This window comes from Balaenoptera musculus, chromosome 2, assembly GCF_009873245.2.
Source record: "Balaenoptera musculus isolate JJ_BM4_2016_0621 chromosome 2, mBalMus1.pri.v3, whole genome shotgun sequence".
NCBI lineage: Eukaryota > Metazoa > Chordata > Mammalia > Artiodactyla > Balaenopteridae > Balaenoptera > Balaenoptera musculus.
The window spans coordinates 70,146,728-70,161,860 of NC_045786.1; the positions used below are offsets into that span (position 1 = coordinate 70,146,728).

At 49.9% G+C, this 15,133-nt stretch overlaps 1 protein-coding gene across 4 annotated transcripts in view; it reads left to right on the plus strand.

The window, feature by feature from the left end:
* Positions 1-15,133, plus strand: part of DAPK2 (death associated protein kinase 2) — a 125,830-nt gene that overhangs the window by 65,648 nt on the left and 45,049 nt on the right. For 3 of the 4 annotated variants that reach the window (XM_036843247.1, XM_036843245.1, XM_036843246.1), the window contains exons 3-4: positions 5,004-5,225; positions 13,041-13,179. In XM_036843247.1, coding sequence (XP_036699142.1) covers positions 5,004-5,225; positions 13,041-13,179 — 361 coding nt within the window. Of the gene's footprint in view, positions 1-5,003; positions 5,226-13,040; positions 13,180-15,133 lie in introns of those variants that run through there. The other variant, XM_036843249.1, reaches the window with a different exon arrangement.

The following is a 15,133-nucleotide window of genomic DNA, read 5'->3' on the forward strand; positions in this document are numbered from 1 at the left end:
TCTTTGGCGGTGAAGAATTCAATGGTAATTGAGCCAGGCTCTTCCATGAAGCTTAGGAGCTGGTGTTGGAGACAGCAACACTATTTTTGAGTTCTGAGAAGCCGGTCTAGGTTTACTGCTCATCTGATTCCTGGGCAGACGACAGGAGACCCTCATGGGGTGCCACCCTGGGCCCTGCCGAGTTCTGTCTGTGACTGTGACGCTGATCTTCATGCAGCCTGCTCTGTTCTCCCGGGGCACTGAGTGAGTGAGGGGCTGGGCCCTCTGCCTGGGAAGAGGGGCGTGTTCCTGACATACTTGAAGGAGAGCAGCTGGCAGGATCAGGGAAGGTAGTTTCTGTGTCTTGCGGATTCACTGTCCTTCTTGGAAACTCTCCTACGTGACTTTTGCAAGCCAGCCTCGGGCACAGCATTCCACCCACCCCCGCCTCCTGCTTTTCTACTGTGCTGGATAGTTAAGTCCTTTGTCAGGTGTTATCTCATGATTTCCCCAACAGCCCTGTGAGGTGGACAGGCGGGGTTTTCTCATCCACATTTGACAAGGGAGGACCCTGAGGCCCAGGGAGTTGAACAGGCTGCCCAGGGTTATGACCAGTTAGTGGACGGGCCCTGACCAAAACCCAAGTCTCCAGACATCAGCCCAGAGATGGAACTTGGAGAGTGAAGGGAAAGCTTCATTTCTGTTCGGAGTTGTCATGGGCTCTTAGGAGCTTTCTGACAGGAAGCTTTCTGAGGTGAGACCTCCGGTGGCAGCTGGAGGGAAACAACTGAGAAGGCAGCTCCTTGTCCAAGCCCACGAAGCTTTGGTGGCAGGTCACGGGGACCAGGAATTGGACCTCCGGACTACCCTCCCTTTGCTGCATTCAGGTTAGGAACTGACTCTTGCTAGGGAGGCGGGAATAGGAACACGCGTGCTCTGCCTATGTACATCAGTGTTTCGGCATTCCCATAATTTTTGAATTAGTGTTGGCAGTCGCTTCCCTTATGGTCGGATGGCCCCTCTCTGCTCCCTCCCGGGATATACCCTGGTGGCTCCGTCCTAACCTAGAGGGGCTCTTGCTGTCCACCCCTTGCCCCGTAGCCTAGCTGAGCGACTTCTGCATCCCAGGGCCTGAATTTCTGGCTTCAGAGCCTTCCTGATGGGCAGACAAGGGCTCATCACCATCACCGCTTCCACCTGCCCTTGGGTCTTCTGGGGGGCGTGCCGAAGCCACCTCAGGTCTGGCTTTGGTGCATCTGCTGTGGGTACAGTGACCAGGGGGTGCCCAACTGCAAACTTCCATTCCTGTTATTTCCCAGAGCCCGGGGTGGTCTTCTGCCTTGATTTGCAAATCAAGCAAAAACTGTCCTGGTGGAAGAGATGATACTCCCCCCCCCGCTTACTTTTCTCCCCTCCCATCCTTTTCTCCCCTCCCATCCTCCTTCTAATGGTCAGATCAAAGAACTAAGGGAGAGGGTAATATATCAATACTGAAGAGGGCAAGGAATAATATGAGTAACAGTGGTGTACTTTTTTCATCTAGAAAATGGAGATAATCAGAAGACTGTTGTAAGTTGGTGTTTCTCAGCTTGGACTGCACATCACGGTCACCCGGAAAGCTTTTAAATATCTTGATTCCCAGGCTGCAACCCAGACCCTGGAGATCAGAATCTCTGGAGGTAGGACCCAGGCAGCAGTAATTTTAAAGTTCCCCGGGACTTCCCTGGTGGCCCAGTGGTTAAGACTCTGCGCTTCCACTTCCGGGGGCACGGGTTCGATCTCTGGTTGGGGAACTGAGATCCCGCATGCCGTGCAGTGTGGCCAAAAAAAAAAAATCCCCTGGTGATTCCAGTGTGCAACCAGGGTTGAGAACCACTGCTCTAAGGATGAAACGAGTTGGTTAATTGCTTAGAACAAAGATATCCCCATATCTGGTTGTGCACTGGAATCGTCAGGGGGTGGGGTGGGGATGTGTTAAAATCGCACTGATGCCCTGGCCACACATTGCAGACCATGTAGATCAGTGACTTCTGCCTTCATATGAGCAACTAACTAATAAGACGTAATAGTCACTGTTTACTGGAGCTGCCTGTGGGTCGGCATGACATATTTCCAGTCTTCACAATTCCCTGGTAGGGAATCACAGTTCCCATTTTACAGATGAGGAAACTGCTGCTCAGAGCAGATAGCCAGGCAGCGTAAGTTTCCTGAGGCCAGGCCTGTCTGACCCGGAAGGCTGCTCTCCCTGCCCAAGGCCTCCCTGCCCCAGGGCTGGCCTCGTGGAGCATATTCTGCACACTTCCCAGTACCAGCTCAAGGAGAGGGGAAAACCAGCAAGTGGCCTTGGCTCTCCTTGAGGCTCCCCAGGGCAGGTTGAGTAGAGGACCGCTGTCCCGTGAAGAGAGGGAAGATGAGTGACGTTACTTGGTGTTTGGCTCTGTGTTAGTCATGCACTCTCAGAATACTTCCTTTTGGCTGGAGGAAGACGCCTGCTTGTGTTAGGCCTGACCCCCCAGTCACCTCTCATCGCCGCAGCTGCTCTCACAGAGAGAACACTCAACCAGGAAGAGCAAACACTCATTTGCTTTTTGAGAGTTTGAGGAATTTTTCAGGCATGTGATGCAGAAAAATGCCTCCGTTTCCCTCACAGGAAAAGGGAAAGCTTTGTCAAGGTAACCTGAAATATTTAGCTCTGCCTTATATAAAATCCCTGTGCCTCCACCTCTGTGCTCTGTAAACTTAAACAAATCGCTTAAAATCCTTAAGCTTTGGTTTTCCCATCCCTCAGGGCTGCCAGTGCCAGGCCCCTTGAGGTGTCAGAGAGAGAAGAAAGGAGTGTGGCCATCCTGAACCAGAGACAGCTGCCTGGGACTGGAGGCTTTGTCCAGTGTTTGGTGGCACCCACTAAGCAACCTGATGTCCCAAGGCCCAAAGCAGCTCCCAGTGACCAGAGATCTCACTGAATGTGTTCCCTCTGACTTTGGGAGGCTTGGCTTCACTCCACCTGTGTCAACCCCTAGTGTGTAGACAGCCCAGAGCCAATATTTGGGGCATAAATAGCTGAGTTAACTCTAATAGTTTTGAGTTAGCAGACAGTGTGATAGACATTTGGCTCCACAAAGGCTTCCCAGCCCAGCCCAGCAGCCAGGGCCCTCTCCCTCCCCAGAGCTCCATCTGTATCTGATGTCTGTGCCTTTGGTCCCTGCCCCTTATTGTGCAGCTCAGAGCCTGGCACAGAGTAGATGCTCAGGTAGCACTGGGTGATTGGGGGATGAGGGGATGGAGAGATGCATGAACATGTGTTTGGCGACATCTCTAAGGTGGTTGCCATAGAATGCTATTTAAGTGTTGGCATATCTATTCCTTACTTGCTCTACTTGACTTTTTTTTTTTTAATCACTTGGGTTTATTTTGAAGGCTGTCTCACTAAGGATTATTCTAGTAATGGAGTGGTTCAGATGTGATGCTGTTTTCTGAGGTTGAGGCAAATATCCAGAGCACTTGTGTGTAACTTTTACCCCAGAGCCACTAAGAGAGTACCTCCCAAGTGTGGAGTCTCATGGCCCCTTGTTTAGCCATTAAGCTGAACCTTAAAATTTTCTGAGTTCTGTCTCAAGCAGTGGGTATTGTGGTTGGCAAGAAAACATGGGGCACTGGTGGAAGGGGAGTGGGAAGGCCCACAGGAGGGTGGCCACTGGGCAGTCACCAGGGACTTCGAGTGGCCCCCACCGATTGCCTGGACTGAGATGGTGAAACGGGAGGCCGCTGCCCTTCCCTGTGTGTGTGTGTGTGTGTGTGTGTGTGTGTGTGTGTGTGTGGTGGGGGGACTGCCCCTGGAGCACTCAGGGAGGCTGGCCTAGGGCCACCTGCCACTCTGGCAAGGACAGCATTTCATGATTGCTGTCTGGGTCCCTGGAGTGAAGGATTTTCAGGCCCAGCCCTGAAGGGCACTAAGCATCATCTTGACTCCTTTAACTATCTTAGCGGCTTTGTGAACAGTGGGCTGGGCACTCGGCCCTGGGGCCTGGCTTTGCCATTAACTGTGTGATGACCTCAGGTGAGTCACTTGATGTCTCCTGTGCCTCAGTTTCCTAACGTTTTACGATTCTGTGGTCCTATCAGTCTTCTCACCGTGACGAACACCCACTGTGCTTACTAACAACGTTAGGCTGCCTCCGCCCCACCCTCACCTCCACCAGGATCCCCCCGAACTTGGCTGGCATAGCCTCTGGCCTCGTCTTTAAGTGCATCGTCCTCATATTAGCTCTGTCCCCTGATTGTCTGACTACCTGGCTCATGTCAGGTAATTGAGATTTTTATTTGTCGGGAGGGGTTGGAAACAAAGGTACAAACATGAGACTATAGAGGTGCTTTGTCCCCTCGCAATTCCAAATAGATGAATTTGTACTTGCTTCCAGATAAGGGAGGCCCAAACAGATGATTGTTACTGTTAGTATTTTGACCATGCTGACCATTTTTGCTTTTTATTTTATTTATTATTTATTTATTTATGCCACACCTCACAGCATGTGGGATCTTAGTTCCCCGGCCAAACCTGTGCCCCCTGCAGTGGGAGCATGGAGTCTTAACCACTGGACCGCCAGGGAAGTCCTGCTTTTCCTTAAAAATCTTTTCATTAAGTAGTATAAACCTCTGGACACTGTGATTTCATCTGGTAGATACAAGACAGGGGTTCTAGCTGAGGCTTTGGAACGATGAGGCTGTGTCATCCAGATCAAACCAATAGCCTTTCAGGGCCTCAGTGTTCCCATCTGTACACTGGGAGTGACGATACCAACATTCCTTCCTAGTAAAAGGTAGAGGGTTCATATGAGCAGAAGGGAAGCCCAGTACTTACTCGTCTCAGTCACTGGTTGATGGCCAGGTGGGGATGCTGGCTGGTGGCATGATTTGTCCTGCCCTGGAAGAATGACTCTGAGTTACTGTGGCCTAGGGGTGACAAGCAGGTCACTTCCCCAGTAACCACAGTGATGCCCTCCTTGTGTGGGTCTGTGTCCCCACAGCGGCCAGTTCGCCATCGTGAAGAAGTGCCGAGAGAAGAGCACGGGGCTGGAGTACGCAGCCAAGTTCATCAAGAAGCGGCAGAGACAAGCCAGCCGGCGGGGTGTGTGCAGGGAGGAGATCGAGCGGGAGGTGAGCATCCTGCGGCAGGTGCTGCATCCCAACGTCATCACGCTGCACGACGTCTTCGAGAACCGCACCGACGTGGTGCTCATCCTCGAGCTGTGAGTGGGTGCCTGGGACTGGGGGGGGGCGGGGCAGCAGGGCGGGGGTGTGGGGCGGAGCTCCAGCCGCAGGCCCCAGAGGGAGCAACAACCTGACAGAAGACCGACCTGGAGGAGATGAAGTCAGTGGGAAGTGGTTTCCCTCATTTACCTCATCCACCTCCTGAACCCGGGCTTGCTGTGCAGCAGGGACTGAGGGCGAGGGTCTAGGTCTGACTTTCACTGGACCCTGGGGATCAGAGGGAAGAAGTGGGGAGCGCTGGGGTCCCTTCCTGGCTGGTGAGCACGTGAGAGGATGAGGGGGGCAGAGGATGGAAGGGGGAGCAGGGGGCTGTCAGGGAGAGTCTTTTCGACGAGGAAGGGAAGAACAAACATCCTCCAGGCTCTGCAAAGCCCTTCTCAGCCCTTTCCTGGGACAACCCCCCTGCCTTTGTGCTGTGTTTGATGCCTTTATTATTATCATAGTACCTATTACTTAGAGAGCTCTGCTGTAAGCCAAGCGTTTGCTAGGTCCTTCGTGTTTTCTTGTTCAGTCTTCACAGAAGCTGTGTTGAGGGTAGTGTCCCACTTCCGCCAAGAGGACTTTGTATTCACTTTGCTGAGAATGTCTGTTACCTCATTTAATCCTCTTAACAATCCTATCCCATGGAGACTCTTATTACCTCCATGTTACAGACAAGAACACTGAGAGGCCGGGTCATTTACAAGATCCTACAACCAGGAAGTGGCGGGGCCAGGACTGGGTCCACGCTGCTTGTGCAGATAGCTATGAGCTTGAGGTGGGATGGCCTTGGACTGGCCCTGCAGGGGAATCCTTCACAGTCTGGTGGAATTTGGATGGGTGACACCACGACTCCAGGGGTTGGTTGGCCAACTGGTGTCCCTCCTGGAGATGCCCCCCATGGATTGGGGAGGTGGAGGTGGGCCTCCGGCGGTTAGTAGAGTTTGAGTTGGGCTGTGGCACAAGTTGAAATGGCTGTGTCTAGTCAAGCAGCAAGACCGGGTGTCAAGAATGTTCTGAGCCTCAGAGGCGTGAGGCATCTGCCAGTTAGCAGAGGAGTGGCAGCATTTGTCTCAGCAATCCCTGACTTTGTGACTTGGGGCAAGTCACCTCACCCCTCTGAGCTTCAGCTCTCATCTACAAAGCAGGCAGCCATCCTTAACCTGCCTGTGGGTTGGGTGGACCACCTGACATTTGAGACCATTCTAATTTGAGAACTATGCTCTGGTGTTGTCAGCCTATAGATTTATGTAGCAGATGGGCATTTGCATACTTTTGCATTGGATTCTTAAATTATCCATCTCAATGTTTAAGTGCATAGAATTACCCATGCTCTCCCCTCCTCTAACTCCCTGTGTCCTCTGTGTTTCTCCCAGGGACTTCTTAGCCAGTTGGACCAGTCAGTGTATACACCTGCCTCACTCAGACAAGCCTGGTGGGTTCCCACAGATGTAGCCAGCCATGTGGATGGCCCGAGGTGTGGCAAGCCCCAAGGCTAAGGGTTAGCACTGGTTTCCAGCAGAGAGTGACAAGCCCACCTTTGCTGGGAAAGCCAGGCCAGCTCTTTAAAAGTCTGTTATCAAAACTTTACAGCAACTGAAAAGAAATTACATTCATATGCCTACCACCCAAACACAGCTATTTGTTTCCCTGTGGTTCCTCTCAGTCTTTATCTATTTGCATACAATCATTGTACTTGTACAATTTCCTGCTCTACTTTTCCCCCAGTTAACATAATGCCATGAATAGCTCTTTCCCTTTTAACTGACTATATCATGTTTCATTAAATTACATACCCGTATCTCCCTGTTGTTGGACATTTGGTGTTTTAATTTCCAGCTTTTAACCATTACATATTTTACTGCCATAAAACAACTTTCTTCCTGTGTTTTCCCCTTTTCTTTTGGATTAATTTTTTTAGACAGATCCTCAGGAATGGGGCAATCGGGCTGACATTTTTAGGGCTCTTGGTATCCTCACTTTCATAGGACAGGTTAACCAGTACCACCTGTAACATGGGAGCGTTTCTTTCTGCCTGCAGCCTTGCCAGCCCTGGGTCATTTGTTTTAAAGCAGGGTTCATTATTGTCTTTTACCGTTATGATACTTTTTTGTCATTTTAACTGGCATTTCTGTCATTGCTGGGGAAGTTGTCTGTTACTCCCTGTTTGTAGAACCCCAGGGGTTGGGGTCTGGGATGCTCTTGAGATGTTCCTGTTTCTCCCTGCAGGCTTCATGACTAACCAAGAGTTACATGCCCTCTTCTTGTGAGCTGTCACCGCCCGTGACATCAGTTGTCACACTGGTGCTCCTGTGAGCTGCTGTGTTTGTGAAGTTCTGTCTGTTCGTAGTTTCTCTGTCTCCTCCTTTACTTTCAAGCTGCCTCATTGTCTCAGGGTGCCTGGCTATGGAGCTAGGGGTTGCTAAGACAGTGCCTCAGTCTTGTGTGACCAGGGTCTGAGAGGAGGACCTTCCAGGAGAGAAGGGCTTTTCATGGGCTTTTATGTTTGGACTTGGTGACCTCTGTTGGGCTGCTTAGGAGCCTTTGGCCTCCTGGTCCTCACTGTGCCCTGCTAGGCTAGTGGGTTTGCCTGGTACTTAAACACGGGTGTCAGAGCCCACCTGCTCAGTTGATATTTGCAGGGTTTGTGGATGGATCTACCTCTCAGCACTGTTGTCTAGGGCAGGGCTTCCTCCTGCTTCAGCTGAAGTGGCCAGTGCTCAGAGGACATTCCCAACCCTGATTTAAGTCCCCTTCAGCTGTTACTACCCTGTCCATGATCGCCTATGCAGCAGCTGCCTCTCGTCAGGACTGGTGATGGCAGGGTTGGGAAGGATTGAGTTGTCCATGTAGTAAGTTGACTTCTGTAGGGGGTAAAGAATATTTTCAAACTCTCAATGGATTAACTCATGCCACATGTGGAGCTGGCTCTGAAAAATGTAGGTCTGCCCTGGGAGGGTTGGGCAGCCCTCCCATCCCAGGCCCCTGACCTCTCTGGGACCTCCCTGACTCCAAGCTGTGGAAAGCAATAAAGCGGCGGGAGCATACCAGAGCAGGGCCTGACAGAGCGCTCCAAGGTGGCGGCAGTGCTTCCCAGGCCTTGAATTGAGTCCAGCTTTCTGGGCCCCAACAGCTCTGGCAGCATCCTTCCCGAATCACTGCCTACACAGGTCATTTGAGCACTCAACTCCCAAAAATGGTTGGTTGCTTTTGAAAGAGTTCTGAAAAGCGTTTCTAGCAGCCAGATCAAACTGCCGGGAGGAAGGAGGCAAGGGTCAGATTAGCAGGAGGGCGACTGGTCCTGGGGACACTGGAGGAGAGCAGAGGCTGGCTGTTAGGTGTTGCTTTTCCTCTTTAAGTCAAATTGTTTAGGGGTGTGAGAGGAGAGAAGCTTGGGTGGAGTGGGGATGACTCCATGGCAGAGATCTTGGGGCTGAGAAGCCCTTGGGAGAAACTAGGTTTGGGGGTAGAAACAAAACCCAGGCTCCTTGATGGCCTTGAGAACAGGTGCCTGAGGATTGATGTGAGTGTCCCTGGCCTGAGTGTCCAGGGCTGGGACAGATACCCGGCAGGCTCATCAGCCTCCCACCTTTCCAAGTCTCTGGGGACGATTCTAAGGGTCACCATGGCTGTTCCCCTCTCCGTCCAAAGGAGATCATGTCTCACTCCGTCTCCTGCCCAGATCACACCTTCAAACAGAACAGCTGATTACTGTCTCCCAAAGTCCTCACCCTGCCTGGGCCTTTACATCAGTAATTTTGGGTGACAGAACACATCCACATTATCATGAAGTTCTTTTACATTTACTCAGCGTTCTGTTTAAGGTAGGAAGGGCAGGATATGCCCGAGGTCACAGCCTTGCACGACCCAGCAAGCCTGGAAGTATAAAAACAAGGACTGGGCTAGATCCTTGTGTTCCTGAGCGACACTGTGGATTTGAAAATTTGCAGAAGGCTCCCGACAGGTCTCTTGCAAATGCCAAGACTTCACTTCTGTATGATACAGAATATTCTGTGCCATGCTGATATTTTAAATGTCTTACTTCTTTCCTTTGTTTTTTTTTATTTGCCCACCTTCTCTTGAATGTCTTGCACAAGGTGCTGTGGAAGCAAAGGTAATCTAGCTGGGGAGAGAGCCAGCCAGACAGTGACAGCCCAGTGTGTGAGGGCACGGATGCAGCTGGACAGGGATGGCAGATGACAGCCTAGGGCTTGGGGTAGCTTTGGGTTTTCTTTTTTGCATCAGCAACTCGAGCTTTATAGTATGAGTAGAGTGTGGTGAGAGGAACACGTGGTGCACCGGGATTGAGAAGATCTGGATCTAAATCCTGGTTCTGCCACTTACTAGCTGTGTCACCTTGGGCAAGTCACTGCTCTCTTGGGGCCCCAGTTTCCTTGTTTGGGAAACCAGGACGGAAGTTCCATCTACCCCTCAGGGCGGATGTGAGTCTCAAGTGAGAGAATGCTTGGGGAAGCACATCACACAGGTGGCGAACTCTAAATAAACTCAAAACCAAGCCCTCTTCCAACACTACCACCCCCAACAGTGATATGGTGCATGGTATTGGACTGGGGTCTGGGACTTGGACATGGTCTTGACCATGCATTCTCTTGCTAGGAGACCTTGCATGGCCACTTCCCCTCCTGTGGGCTTGGTTTCCTCATCTGTTAGGGAAGAACTTCCAAGTGATGATGGTTTCTGTGCAGGGGTCACTGAGGGAGAGCGAGGAGTTTGCTTCCCTAGAAGTTTACTGTTAGCCTCTTATTATGGAGGATTTCAAACATATACAGAAGTAGAGAGAAGGATGTAAGAACCCTCATAGGCACATCCCCCAGCTTCACATTATCACCATTTTGCCAGTCTTGTTTTACATCAAATCCTACTTCCCCCACTCCATCTGTTTGTTTGCTGCAGTACTTTAAAGCAAACCTCAGACATCATGTCATTTTACATACAAACACTTTAGTATGCATCTCTCATTGACTGCAGTTTTTAAAATGCAGCCACCATGGATTTATCACACCTGACAGAATTATCCAGCCAGCCAGGCCCCAGACCACCGAGGCTGTCTACACTCCAGTCCATAGTGATATTCCTGATGGACCCAAAGATACCTTTTTACGGTTGTTTTATTTGAATTAGCATCCAAATGAGGGAAGTCCACATGCTGTGTCTGGTTCTTTTGTCTCCCATGTATCTTATTCTATGGCAGTTCTCCTTCCCTCCCTTTTAAAATTATTTATTTATTTATTTATTTATTTATTTATTTATTTATTTATTTTTGGCTGAGTTGTGTCTTTGTTGCTGCGCACGGGCTTTCTCTAGTTGTGGCGAGCGGGGGCTACTCTTCGTTACAGTGCACAGGCTTCTTATTGCGGTGGCTTCTCTTGTTGCGGAGCACGGGCTCTAGGCTTGCGGGTTTCAGTAGTTGTGGCTCGCGGGCTCTAGAGTGCAGGCTCAGTAGTTGTGGCGCATGGGCTTAGTTGCTCCGTGGCGTGTAGGATCTTCCCGGATCAGGGATCGAACCCATGTCCCCTGCATTGGCAGGCGGATTCTTAACCACTGTGCCACCAGGGAAGCCCTCCCTCCCTTTTTTGATGCCATTGATTTGTTGAGAGGACTAGGTCATTTGTCCTGTTGATTGTCTCATAGTCTGGTTTCTGTTGATTGTCTCACAGTCTGGTTATCCCTTCCTCACGGTGTTGGTTAACTTGTTCCTCTATGTCCTGTATTTCCTGAAACCTATAGTTAGACCTAAACAAGATACCCTTCCTATTGGTGATGTTCAGTAGAAATATAGTGCAAACCACATATGTAATGGAAATGCCAGATTTTCCAGCAGCCGTATTGAATAAGAAGTAAAAAGAACTAGGTAAATTAGTTTTAATAATATTTTTTATTTAACTCAATATATACGAAATATTATCATTTGAACATGTGATCACTGTAAAACTCATTAATGAGATAGTTTACATTCTTTTTCTCATCCTATGTCTTCAAAACCCAGTGTGTATCTTACACTTACAGCACATTTCAGTTCATTTGCAATGCAATGGTTAGAGTGCAGTCCTGCCAAAAAAATAAAGTTGTATTTAAAGGAGAATATTTTACACCACTTCAGTTTTTGAATTAAAATGAATTAAAATTTAAAAGTCAGTTCCTCAGTTGCACTAGCCGTATTTCAAATCCTCACTAACCATATGTGACTAGTGGCTGCTATATTGGACAGCATATAGAGAGAATATTTCCATCACTGCAGAGTTCTGTCAATAGCACTGAACAAGAGGCTTAAGCAGATTTAGATTCAGTTTTTTAAGTTGCAATACTTTGTAGGTGTTGCTGTGTACTTCCTATTGTATGACATTGTGTTCAGTTGTTCTGTTTTTCATGATGCTAAGATTGATGAGTGGGTCCATGTATGCTTCTGGACACTTTTAAAGAAAGGAAAAAAGATTTTGAGGCTCTTTATTTAGGATGGATTAGGTGGCAGGGAGTGAATGAGTCCCAAAACTGGGACAGAAGCCATTCTGGCCATATGAAAATCATCTGAGGACACTCTGTGATATAGTGGTTGAGAGTCATTCTGCCTGGGTTTGAATCCTGATTCTACCACTTACAGGCTGTTTGACCTTGGGCAAGTGACTTAACCTCTCTGAGCCTCTGTCTCTTCAACTGTGAAATAGGAAACTAATAGTATTGTACTTTAGCTCATAGGGTATTGTGATGATTAAATGAGATAATGTACAAAAAGTATACATTATGCACAGAGTAAGTATTCAGTGAATATTAATTACCATTACTATGTTGCTGTTATTACAAAAATACAGGTTCTGAGGCCTTGCTGCTAGAGAATCTAATTTGGTAGGGTCTGTGGTAGGACCCGGAAATCTGCATTTTAAACAAGTTTTCTGGGTGGTCCTGAGTTCCTGGACTCTCTGGCCCAGATCCCTTCCTGAGATCTTTTCCTGGGATGACCCTTGGCTATGTTGCAGCTCCAGAGAAGCACGTGTCGGCTGGATACTCCAGCATCTGTCAGAGGCCAAACAAGCCCAGTAGGACTGCCAGATTTAGCAGACAAAAATCTCCCATTTTATCTGGCAACCATAAATCCCCAATTCAGATAAAACTGGAAACTAGTCTTTTTGCTCCATGGGTCTCTCTATTCCTGCCACATCAACCGTAGGGTGCAGGAGCGTAGAATGTGAGGACAAAAGCAGTATTTTAGAGTTTTTAGAGATGAATGTAATTAATGGGTCTTGATGTTTAAGTTAGGGACATGTCTTTGAGAGGTCATCTTTTATAAGATGAAAGAAAGGGGCTTTGGGAGCCATCTTGATCAGTCTGCTCATTTTGCAGATGAGGAAACTGAGGCCTGCCTGGAGGGGGCAGGGGAGTGAGCTGTCCAAAGCCAGTAGCAGGGCCGGACTGGAACCTAAGTCTCCAGCTTCTGGCCCAGCATATGTTCCTCTTTGTCATCCCACAGCACTTGTTTCTGTCCTCTGTCACTTGAGTCATGTGTTGGGGAGGGGTAGCACCTAGGGTAACAAGGGACCTGGGCCTAGAGTGTGAGCAGAGACCCTTCTGGTGACACCCTAAGGGTGGTTCCTGCCCTTGTGATCCAAAGGGAGGAACACAGCAAGTAGAAATAAAAGGAAAGTCAGTCCCTGTGCTGGCTGGATAGAGCCCCAGAGATGAGTGAGGGGATTCTGCTAAGCACGGTGCCTGGGGACAGGGTCAGGGGTTGCACGCATGGGCTTGGGCTCAGGACACACAGGGCTGACTGGGCCTGGGCCCTCCTTACCGGTGTCTTGCAGAGTGTCCGGAGGAGAGCTCTTCGACTTCCTGGCCCAGAAGGAGTCCCTGAGTGAGGAGGAGGCCACCAGCTTCATTAAGCAGATCCTGGAAGGGGTGAACTACCTTCATGCCAAGAAAATTGCTCACTTTGATCTCAAGGTCAGTGGGGTGGGGGGGAAAGGGAAAAGAATCAGGTTAGGAAGAATGGGCCCAGTCTCTCCCAATGTCATTGCCAGGAGGGGTCAGCGCCCACTAGGCCTTCCTCCCTCATCTTACAGTTGAAAACTCTGAGCTCCTGGGAAGGAAATGATGCCACGGGAGTGTCCCCCTCCTGAGTTTCATTTCTCAGATAAGGTTTTCTTCACATAGGGGCTGATGGCAAGAAGCTTCTGAATCAGACCACTGACACCTTACCTCTTTCAGGGAATACATAGGGTGTAGTTTTTAAATAAGTAAGCCAATGACAGGAAACTTGAAACCAAACCCATTTCACAAGACTGAACTTTTCAGTAACCAAGAGCTAACTCCTGAGCGGGCAGAGCTAGACGCATTCAGATGAATACTGCTGAGGTTGCCTGGCTCTCTGGACCCAGCACAGCGTCCAGCATCCTTTGACCAGAGGTTATAAATCTTAGAGCCCAGTGACCACTGGCTGCACTCCCCCACCCCGCCCCTTACTGTGGCCATAAAACTGATTCCAGGGGCCATTGATCGTTTGTGGTAACTGGTATTCAGGGTCGAGAAAGTTCACTGTGACCACACAGGACTGCACACAGGAAGAGTGTGGTCAGAGTAGAAGGATCAGTTCCCATAGTAGCTGAGCTCAGCTGCGTAGGCTGATGAGCCTTTACAGTCACCTGAAGCATCAAGATCCCCCAACCTGTAATCAGAGGGACCCGTTTATTGAGGAGGAGACCCACTGATTTTTTTTTTTCTTTCTTTTTTTGGCTGCATTGGGTCTTTGTTGCTGCTTGTGGGCTTTCTCTAGTCGCAGTGAGCGGGGGCTACTCTTCGTTGTGGTGCGCGGGCTTCTCATTGCGGTGGCTTTTCTTGTTGCAGAGCACAGGCTCTAGGTGCGCAGGCTTCAGTAGTTGTGGCTCGCGGGCTCTAGAGCGCAGGCTCAGTAGTTGTGGCGCACGGGCTTAGTTGCTCCGCGGCATGTGGGATCTTCCCAGAACAGGGATCGAACCCGTGTCCCCTGCATTGGCAGGCGCATTCCTAACCACTGCGCCACCAGGGAAGTCCGACCCACTGATTTTTCTATCCAGAAATTTCTGTTGTGTTTCAAGCATTGTGCTGGGTGCCTGCGTGTTGCTACAGGTACAAAATCAACTGAGGCCTTGTTTGAGCTTAGTTCCTCTTTTCCAGGAACTTGTGCAGGAATCATAAAAGAGAGATCAACAACTCTAAGTGCTGTGATAGAGGGAAGTACTGCGGGGCTGGGAGTCTAAATGAGAAGCCATCTAAGCCAGACTGGGGTATCCGAGAGGGGGCTTCCTGGAAGAGGTGGTATTTGGATTGAGTTTTGAAGGACTGCCAGGAGTTATCAGAGGGGAAGGGCCTTCTAAGGAAGTGAGGCCAGCAGGTACATGGTCCTGAAATAGCACAGTGCGTTCAGGATAGTACAGGCAAAGGGTGAATGTGCTGAATGGAGAAGCCAGGAGGAGAGAAGGAGGCAGACACAGGCCATGGGAGCTAAGCCAAGGCGGTTGAACTTTACACTGAGAGATATGGGCCAGATGAGCAGGGAGGTGAGGCGAGCAGATGTGTCTTTCAGAAAGAGCCCTCCGGCTGGGAGCACGGATAGCATGGGGACGGTAATCTGGGTGGGATGTGGCAAGTGCCAAACTAATTTGAGGAGGGGGTGGAGTCAAGACCTTCTATAGAGGTTGCTCTGAGGATTGATCAGGTGCCTAATTAGATGGGGGAGATGGGGGGAGGGCAGAGTCCAGGACGATACCCAAGCTCTGGCTGGCAGGGCTGGCCCAGAGAGGGTATGGTGTCTTGTGGTCTCAGAGGCTGCATCAGGGTGTGGGCTCACGTCCCGTACAGGGATCCCACCCCAGCTCTTACTGTGCCCCGTGGGGCGACCTGCTGTGAGCCTCCCCTCCTT